This window comes from Jatropha curcas, chromosome 6, assembly GCF_041381405.1.
Source record: "Jatropha curcas cultivar XTBG-Jc1 chromosome 6, XTBG_Jcur_1.0, whole genome shotgun sequence".
NCBI classification, from domain to species: domain Eukaryota; kingdom Viridiplantae; phylum Streptophyta; class Magnoliopsida; order Malpighiales; family Euphorbiaceae; genus Jatropha; species Jatropha curcas.
Window position 1 is genome coordinate 23,901,081 of NC_143156.1, and position 10,699 is coordinate 23,911,779.

A 10,699-nucleotide genomic window follows, 5' to 3' on the forward strand; every position below is an offset into this window, starting at 1 on the left:
TTAATAATAGAGTCTGAATATAAGTGGTTTAAAAAAAATAATAATATATCAACAATTGAAAATAGCAGCACATTTATTAGCATAAAAGAAGTATAAAGACAACAAAAAATACTTGGAATTATGGTAACCAAATGCAAGTAAATAGCTTAACAGAATATTGTTGTGGTTTATAAAGAAACAGCAAAAGCTTTCAAGAAATAAATTACATAATATAAAAACATAAAGAGAAAATTGCAAAATAGAGAGAGACATTTTTTTCCACAGTATGATATTACAAATTTTTATATATAAATTACTAGATAATAATTTCTGATTTTTTTTTTTACTAATTTTCAAATAATTAATATTAAATATGTTACAAATATAATTGGACTAACTAGAAAATCTAAACTATCAACTGTTAAATAATCTAAGTTTTTGATTTGATTTTTTTATTATAATTAGATTATTCTCACCATTACTAAATTTTTACACACACACACACACATTTTATATATATATATATATATATATATAATTATTACTAACTTTAGACCATCTATAGTATTTACCACTCAAATTACCTTATCGTATATGATAAAATAAATTTATTATTGTTTTGTTTAATAACATAAGTAAAACAATACTAAATCCAGTGAATTTAAAATTGATAATGATAAAAAAGTTTTTTCTTGAGAGTTTAATCATTAGGAAGCATTTCAAAATAATATTAACTTAGGTAAATTAACTTTAAAATATACCTAACTTGTATTTAAAAAAAAAAAAAGAAGAAGCTGATAATTATAGACAAGTATTTTTCAGGAATTTGTAAAAAAGAGAAAAAGAAAAAGCAAAAACTTTTGGGGACAACATCACAAATACCTACGAACAGAATGCCACATCGGCAAATCTTTTTTTTTTTTTTTTTTTTGTCTGTCTACGGAAATTCCTTAACTGCAAAGCCAGGAATCGTAAAGTAAATAAAAGGTCAAATTAATTCTAAATTATTTAAAATATTTAATTTTGTTTAATAATTTTTGTTTTGACATATATTCTTTATAGGGCATGTTTCGGTAATATTAACACCACCATGAAATCATTTATAATTGAGAAGACTTAAATTTAAAATTTTTTATTTTTTATATATATATGAATATTAACTAGATCACGTCCGATTAATTAGTCAATATTTATTGATATTAAAATTTTGTTCACTATGTATCATAAAATGTCATTATTATTATTTTATATTTAAATAGTTCACTTTGCATCGGAAAGAGACAATTATAACCTCATTTAGCTTTGTATAACTCTGTATTATTGCGTTATATTTGTCTTTTCATTATTTAATAATAGTAATTAACTGCAAATCTTTTTTTATTTTTTTCTCAAACATCCACTGGCCTAAGCCGATAAAATCGAGGGTTTGAAAAAGCCACTTCTGTCAAAAACGTGTTTTAAGGGGAAGAATGCCAACAAATTCGATAATCATAATTTTCGAACGTAAGAAATACGAGTTTCTTTTTCATTAAAAAAATAAAATTAATAAAAAATTACTTTGAAAATCATAAATAATTCAATTGTTCAGTAAATATTTATCAACTAATTGATAAAACATTAGCCGTGTCACTCTCACTCTCTTAGACCGTGTTTTGTAATAATTTTTTAAATAGCTTTTAGCGGTTTTGATCAGTTAAAATGCTAAATACTATTTTTTATAGTGTTCGATAACACAGCGTATGAACTAATTTTTAAAGATTAATGTTAAGTTTTATAAAAAAATTAACCAATGTAACGTTTAGCTTTTAGCATTTCATGAAAAACCACTCTAATAACTAACAGCTAAATGCTACTAAAATAGCTAACAGCTAACAAAACACTACTAAACAGCAAACAGCTAACAAAATAGCTAATTTTACCGAACATATACTTATTATTCTTATAGTTTTTGTAAACCAATCAATTTTTTTTATCGATAGTGGTTCCTTTCCGTTTCTTTTCATTTTTTTTTTCTTTAGTTTTTTTAATAATTTATTTAGTGAGGTTGTGGGTTTTTTATTTAATGTATTTTCTCTAATTTCATGGGGTTCATCATTTGTGGGAGTTATTATGTATGTTTGTGATTTTTCTTTGTTGGCAATTCAAATACCAGATGAATTATTAATTTAATCGTTTGTGGTTAAAGAATTTAGATATTGTAAATTTCTTTTATTAATGAAGTATGATAATAACGTGTTTTTCCATTAAAATTTGACATGCTTCCATTAGAGTTTGTCATGCATCAGTTAAAGTTTGAAATTTCAAACTCATTAGGTGTAACAAATTTTCGAAAATATAAAAACAGTTTCTTTTGTCGCCTATTTCAAAAAAACCAATCTCTACTCAAAAGATTTCCAAAACAAACAATTTCAATTTCTGTATTTGTATTCTTCAAACTAGAAGATTTCAATTTCTATATTTGTATGTTTTTTTATTCCTACGAGAACATCATAAACAAGAAAATTATGAAATGCTACTTTCCTTGCAATTTTGCTAATTAACAAGTAGTTCAACCACCGTTAAAAAACAAACTACTTATATTAACGTTAATCTTACCAAACACGGTTTTGATCATTATCTATCTATACTATATATAAATGTGGAAATATGAGATTTTCAATATTGCTTTTAATAAAATTTATAATATGCTAAAATAACTTTAATTATAGTTAATTAGAAAATTATATTTTATTAGTTGATTGGATATATTTATAAAAGTTATTTTTTAAATAAATACATATAGATAATTAAGCATTTCAAATTTTTGAGTTTTATCTTTTTTAAATTTATTTTTAATAAATATATATGATATTGAGACATTTGAAAATTTTTATATTTTATTTTTTAAATATTTAGTTTTATTTTAATTATAATTTCAAATATTTTATTTTGGAGAGAAATAAAATATATATATATTTTACTAATATTCTTTTTTATATATATTTATATGATTTGATTGGATATATTTTTTAAAAAAATAAATTCTCAAATAGAATATACATAATATTTTATTTAGGAGAGAGATAAAAAAAGAAAAAAAGTATATTATGTTTATTAATATTTTTCTTTATATTTGTATGATTTGATTGTGTATTTAAAAAAAATAAAATTTCAAATAGAATACACATTTTTTATTTTTTATTTTTATTTTATTTTTCATTACTGAATAATTTGTATATATTATTATTTTAAAGATTTATATCTCCCTTGCAATAAATAGATGGCATCTTGATGATTAAGCATTTTTAATTTTTTTTATATTTTTTTGTCTTATATTCTAAATATGTTTGACTAAAAAAAATAGTGTTTAGGATATTAAAAAAAAAGAACCATATAACTTATGAGTTTCAAGAATTTTTGTGTGTGTATGCATATATTACTTCCTTTAATTTAAATAAAAAAGTTTATACTTTAATATTATATAGATAAAAAAATTAAAAGAGTATAAAAATAATTATACAACGAACATAGTCGATGTAGGTGAATACGAGCATAGTAAAAAAAAAAAAAAGACTAATATTCATTATATACATGAATACCATATAACAATATGGATAAAAAGTAAAATGATAATATACATTTTCAACGTAGATGGATATTTTTCAATGATAGAATAATACTAAATAATTTAGTACTCCTGTAAAAGTTCATACAAATGTAAAAAGCTGTAATTTATCGTATTATACACCAATTCGGCAGCGTTTAGCATTCTTTTTGCTTTTTGCTTTAACGAGAGAATCTACGGTCGGACTAAAGTCTGGCCTATCCATATAGACTGCTCCCTTTTCATACCATTACTTTATTTATATTTCTTGGGATAATTACTAAATTACAAAAAAAAAAAAAAAAAAAAAAAGATTGAGGTTTGTTTTCTAAAAAAGTGTATATGCACTTTAATTAGCGTTTAAACCTGAGATTCCAGAAGTATTTTACTTTTTTTTTTTAAAAATTATTTCGTTTAATTATATATTATATCGACATTGAAACCAACAATATTATTTATGGGAATATGATAATTGTTTTAAAGAAAAATAAAATAAATTTAACAATAAACTTTTTAATAATATATTATATAAGAGCTAAAATTATTCATATCGAATAGTTAAGTTGTAATTCCGTACTTTTAACCGAATCTATTACTTAAGCCATAGTGATAAACTCCGTAAGTTCTTTTTACCACTGATGAGCTACCTCATTCGAGTTATATTTGAATATCTTTAACCTCATGAAAATAATTATGAATAATGTTTTAAAAAATTATTAATATTTATAGTTATTCTCAAAAATAACAATTTTCTATTAAATATTATTTTAAAATTTTAATAAATTTTTAATTTATATAATAAACTAAAATAAAAAATAATATATTCACCTTAAAATTTAAAAAACATCATAATATATAAAAATAATTATATGCTTAATGGTTATTTTACATTTTAATAGCAACCGTTACCAAAATTTTACCAAACACCTTCATTAGCTAACCGCTATCTGCAACCAGCCATCGGTTATCAGCAACCATTATCTGTTATTAGTTGATATGAATAACTAAATCACACGTGCATTTAATTATGCTAATTCATGAAGCTAATAATTGATTTCTATCCAAAACTGGGTTGTAAATGTTTAGTAAAGATTTTAATCGGCAATTAGAAGGCGTTTGGTTCAGTTGTTCATATAGTTGATAGTCAATTTGTACCCAACAATTAGATTATAATCACAATAGTGTTTAGTATTTTTAGCTTTATATGCAAAATACTGATTTGATGTGTGGCAGCACAATTCTTAGAATAATAATTTTAATAATTTTGAACAATTTAATAATAAGTATTTAGTTAATCTAAATTTAGAATAGGAGTATTTAATAGAAAAAATTTACTAAGTTAAAGTATGTTTGATCGGTACAAACTGTGCAATTCCAGGTAACTGAAAAATATAACTTCTCTAGCCATTCCGCCCATTCACAGAAAGTAGGACTTCCTTAGTTCAAAAACTTCACATTCTCAATTTTGCCTTTCAATACTTCTACTGCACATGTGTTCGTCTATGAATAATGTGATTTCTTTGTTTTTACTGTAGTCTCAGTTGTACTTACCAACACACATGCTCTTTCCTTATTAGTCATTTTTTTAGAGAATCATTATTCTTGCTTTATTTAAATGTTATTAATAACATTAACCCAATAAATAAAATTATAATAATATTTTGTATAGAATGCAATAAAAAAATTATGTTGATTACAAGCTAGTAGATTGTATGAAATGTGTTTTTATTAATGATTTTAGGTTATTAGATTTCTTTTCAATGAAATATTTCAATTATTTATACTTATATTAATATGTTTTTATTTTTTTATTTTTTTTGAAAATTATAAGAAGGATATTTTTGTCATTTATAATCTCACATTTCACTAACCTAATTTTACTTTTTGGGAACCAATATATTAACCAAATATAATCACACTATGTTTTCCATGAAGTAACTTCCCCGAAATTCTACTTTTCGAAAAGTCAACTTCTCGAGAATAGATTGATTTAAACCAAATGAGGCCTAAGATCAAATATATATAGTCATTCATAAAAATAAAAAGATAAAATTTTAACATATTTATGAAAAAATAATAAATAAAAAAATGCTACAATCTTGAAGAAATGAAAAAGAAAAAAAAATCACTATAATTTCCTGCCCATCAAATTATAATTTCATACAAGATTAACATAATTTTTCTTTATACAATATAAAGTTGTCATATCAATTAAAAGAATTGTCTTATTTTGTGAGAGTGAAGTGACCAAATTCGCAATCATTCATTTGAAATGATTTAAAAGTTATCAAGTAAACCAAGTAGAATTTGATGGGATAACACTTGGTTAAACTGTTTTAGTATTCTCAAAAGATTATAACTCATGAATTAATGCACCTTATGCAATATATAAAATCTCATTGAGTTTTTCGGATGGAAATTAAATAAAAAAAAACAAAATAAAAGAGCACTTACAAATCAAATTAACCATAAATAAAAAATATATTTGATAAAAATGAATATGACACCTTATATGAATAATCTACTGGGAAGAATTATTTAAGAAATAGCTTTTGTATTCGCAATAAGGAGTATCTAAATAACATTTTCACACAAATTAAATAAATATTCAAAAAAATTTATATCAAATTTATAACATATCTATTTATAACATTTTCACACCCAGGATTCTATAAATAATAAAGTATTCAAAAAAATTTAAAGCCATACATATCTATTTACAGAAAATAATTTTTTTAAAAATATATATCAAATTAAAACATAAAAAAATAAAAAAAAAGAAAAATTCAAAATTTCTAAAAAGGAAAAAAATAGAATGCTACAAAAGGAGAGCGCCACATCAGCAATTTAAAAATATTTTTTTGTTTGAAGATTATATAGATATATAGATACAGATATAGACAGATTTTAATGTAATGGATCGATTCTCTAAAATCTAATTCATTAGGCTTTAAATTGGACTCAAGTTATCAAAAACTAAAGAAACAGACTGAATTTACCTGAGTCTATTCATTTCAGTTTATAGGGTAATAATTCAATTCTGTTGGCTTTTTAAAATTTAATTTGTCCTTCTAAATCTTAATTCTGTTTGGTTTTAAACCGAATCGATTATTTACTCATTTTTAAGATCAAGAATGTATCAATGCATCACTTTGAGTTCAATAAAATAATTTACCAAAATATAAATAGATTCATGCATTAGCAAATTCAAATATAAAAGCAAAAAAGATACCTTGTAAATTCATTGAAAATAATTTTTTTTATAAAATTGTAAAAAAAAAAAAAAAAATACTAAATATTAAAATTGTTTTTTTCACGGTTGAGCTAAGCCCCTCTTCCCACATAATGGAACTAGAATAGACTCGAGTCCACTGAAATTTTCAGCCCGGTCCAAATAGTATACAACCCTTAAACCCTAAAAACTCTGAAATTCCCCTGACTCCACTGGAAAATTGGGTTGAAGAAGAATTGATAGTAAACAATGGAGCATCGAACTTTGAATCTGTTGGATGAGGCGTTGGGTTTGAACCAACAGTCGCAGCCATGGCTTCCTCTGCAAGGGAAAGTGGTTCTGATAGAAGACTCTGTGGAGACGAGCGGCTCCTTCCTCCTTCACCATCTTATCAAGCGAATTCTCTATCCCAACTCTTCTAATGTCATCATCTTCTTAGCCTTCTCTTACCCTTTCTCGCACTATGATCGCATTCTTCGCAAACTTGTATACTATCTCTCTCTCTCTCTCTCTCTCTCACTTGATCTTGGTTTTAGATGCATGAATCAATGCCTAAGTTAGTATTTGAAGTTTTAGTATTACTGTATTGAATTAAGGGTATAATCTGTGATTTTTGTGGTCGCTTTTTTTTTTTTTTTTTCCCTTTCAAAATTAGAACTTTGAACATGTGGATTTCTTAGTAAAGGAAGCGAGGGATCATAGATTTTAGTCCGTTTTGGTGCGTAATCATGCTTGCCAGTTGCTGATAAAAGAGAAATGATATATATATGTGCATAATTTTGCAATGTTTACATGTTGTTGAAGCATTATTTTGGTACATGTTTTATCAGGGTTGCAATCTGGGTGCTCAAAGGGATAGCAGATTCTTTTTCTTTGACATGCTTGCACTACAGTGCCCAGGTGAGAGAATCAGGTACATTTGGTTTTGGTTTGCTACATATATTTATTTGATTCTCTTTTTATCATCTGAAAATATTTTTTCTTCGAATTTGTGAAAGCAATGAATATTAAAAGGTGTTTGTTAAGCTAATTGCCTTAGTAGTATTAGCTCATAATTGATTGTTCTCAGTATACTCTGTTCACTATCGAATCATATGCAGTAAGGTTTAGTATGATTGCTGGGTCCTTGGGGAATCTATGAATTTGGCAAGGTTAATTTTTTTTGTTTATTTTCTAAAATTTTTATTACCGTTAAAAAAAGTTCTTTTTACGGATTTTAATATCCTCATTAACTGAAATTCTTTCTGAAATATGAGAAGATAGAGATGATTGATAGAAACATATTTTTGTTTGACTGATTTCATGACTAGAAGTCCTTTTGAATTTTACTCTTGGCTAGATGGAAATCAAGGAAAAACTATTGAAGATGGATTTTTTGCGCTGTATGAGAAAATACAAAAAATTATTTGTGCCCTACCTGAGAATTACAAAACCAATGTCACCATCATGATAGATGATGTGTCTCTTATGGAGGTGGCTGCTTATGGCTCTTCAGATCATGTCTTAGACTTCCTGCATTATTGCCACACTCTAACATCAGATTTTGTAAGAATTTTTGTGATTGTTTACTCCTTTTTTGTCGACCACTCCCCGTAATTGTATTTATTTATTCATGTTTAGTGTTCAATTTTTCCTGTACTTTTCTTCTCAGGGTTGTTCATTGGTCACACTTAATCATGAGGATATATATTCAAGCATGGAGAGGCCTACATTGATACTTCAGATGGAATACCTTGCAGATGTTTTGATGAAAACAGAACCTTTGGCCACTGGTTTGGCTGCTGATGTGCACGGACAGGTAAGTTGTGCTATCATATTTGAGTGGATATATTCTATTATTATCATCAGTTGGCTGCTTGTTTAAGTTTCTATGGTACAAATATATTTTAATGAAAATAAAGAAAGTCTAGTTTAATTTTACAACCTTTTGTTTCCCTCACTAACTCCATGAAGATTGTGCTGTATGATCAAATTCACAAATTCAAGAAAAGGAAAAAAAAAAAAAAGAGAAAAAAAAGCTTGTCTTTGGTTTTGGATAGGATTAATGATATTTTTAATTAAGTTGGCAGCTTTCTGTTCTGCTGCTTGTGAACTGTTGTCGTGATTTAAATGTGCATCACTTGCAGATGCTAGCATATGGCAAGTTTTTGCTCATTCCTTTGCTTGAACTTAGATATACTATTTTCCTATGCCTTAATGGTTGTTGTGTATACATTCAAATTACTTAAAAAATGCATTTTAATTCTCCAAAAAAAAAAGGAGGGGGAAGGTGGGGGGGGGGGGGGGGGGGGGAGGACAAATACTAGAAAGATATACAATTTCTTTCATATTTGCTGTTGAAATTTGTTTTCATTGTATGTCGGCATTCCAAAATTGTAGCTATGATCTTTGCATTCTTTTTCCAATTGTTTTGTATCTTTGATTGAACGCTCTCTGCAAAAGTGTAGTGAAGTTTTGGAATTCTTTCCTCAGACTGACATGTTACTTTGGTATAATGGTTTTAAGAATGCTATTTATACTCTAAATTAAACTTCATTTAATGACAAGCTGCTTTATCTTAGCACTTTTTTCTAATAGTTTTTCTTTGTTGCAGTTGACAGTTGTGAACTCGGGAATTTGCAGTGCACAAGGGAACTTGAAGAACAAGATAAGCAATTTCCAGTTCGTGCTAAAGGAAAATGGTGTTGAATACTTCTACCCTGGGAGTCGAAGTTGACAGTCAGAGAATTCTTTTTGGTTGGCAACTATAAATTTATGACTCGAACAGACTCCTTGCAGACACAGCTGCGCCCATGATATCTTCCACTGAAAACGAAAGAAAAAAGAGGGTATTAAGAGGTTGGAATCTCCAATGCGAATGGGATTTCAAAATACTCTATTGTTGAAAAAAAAAAAAGGTAGAAATTTCTCTATTTGTCCTGTATTTTCCCTTCCATTGTCTGTTCCCAAAGACAGATGTTAAAGCTGGTGACCTAAAGTTTAAAGGCTCAACTTTATGTAGCACTTTAGATGCTGACTTTCATATATAGCATTTAAATGCATATTCTTTTAGAAATTTTCTGCATGAAACAGAGAGAAGATTTCATGTGGCATTGGCAAATTAATTTTCTTGGTTAGAAAAAATCATTTACATTTATTATAACATTTACTATAAGACAAGAAAATGCACTTTTTGGTCTAGTTCCAAAATGAAAATCACATTAGCCCAAAAAAGAAAGGGTTGTCCACTTGACATCTTTTCCATTTCTACTTTTATTATCCCTATTGAATTGAAGCTTCGTGCCGAAATATTCTTTGAGGATATTGCAGTTAGCATTTTGCATCAGTAGCCACTCTCCTGAAATAAAAGGAATTTCCTTTTCTCCTTCACTTGTAGATCTTCCATGCGATTCTAGCCAAGATGATGATTTGTTGCATATGGTAATGTTCTCTAGAACAAGCCAAGAAAGTAGCCCAATAACAACAGTTAGACTCTGCCATTTCAATTCAACCATATATCAGTTTGGATTCACCAGTTCTGAAAACAGCAACAGAACCAAACAACAATACCGACCAGACCCATGGGTTCGTCATTGGTATCCCCCCTATTTTCCAGATGCATTTTCACCAAGGTAAGGTTACTCACTACATGTTAAGGCCATAGGCTTCTGACATGCTCTATTTTTTTTTTGTTTTTTTTTATATATTTGACAGTCGCATAGTGTAGACAGTTCATAAAAATGGAAAAAACACTAATATAGAAATACAGAAAGTGAACTAATATCTGTAAGATTGAAATCTTTCTAGAAGTTCAAAATTGGAGACGCAAGCAAACATTCAACTTTTGCAATAATGAAATGCATACCAAATACACCTTTTAAAATCATTAACCATAGCCACATTGCAGACACGGTAGTACTTCAGAG

General features: G+C 26.7%; 1 protein-coding gene across 2 annotated transcripts; it reads left to right on the plus strand.

Moving 5' to 3' along the window:
- Nucleotides 1-6,944: 6,944 nt before the first annotated feature.
- ELP6 (elongator protein 6) lies at nt 6,945-10,658 on the plus strand. 2 transcript variants are annotated; one of them, XR_002284523.3, is made up of 6 exons: nt 6,945-7,280; nt 7,625-7,694; nt 8,134-8,339; nt 8,446-8,592; nt 9,388-9,691; nt 10,171-10,658. XR_002284523.3 is itself a non-coding variant. In XM_012218210.4 (5 exons), the coding sequence occupies exons 1-5, from the start codon at nt 7,044-7,046 to the stop codon at nt 9,508-9,510; spliced, it is 783 nt and encodes a 260-aa protein (XP_012073600.1). In that variant the 5' UTR covers nt 6,945-7,043; the 3' UTR covers nt 9,511-9,849. The 2 variants fall into 2 exon arrangements, 1 of the variants encoding a protein (XP_012073600.1); XM_012218210.4 differs by lacking the exon at nt 10,171-10,658 and having other exon boundaries at nt 9,388-9,849.
- Nucleotides 10,659-10,699: the final 41 nt, after the last annotated feature.

Coding starts and splice junctions, on each gene's coding strand:
- ELP6 (XM_012218210.4), top strand. CDS start 7,044: ATGGAGCATCGAACTTTGAATCTGTTGGATGAGGCGTTGGGTTTGAAC. Junction 7,281..7,624: donor ATCGCATTCTTCGCAAACTT/GTATACTATCTC, acceptor ATGTTTTATCAG/GGTTGCAATCTGGGTGCTCA. Junction 8,593..9,387: donor CTGCTGATGTGCACGGACAG/GTAAGTTGTGCT, acceptor TCTTTGTTGCAG/TTGACAGTTGTGAACTCGGG.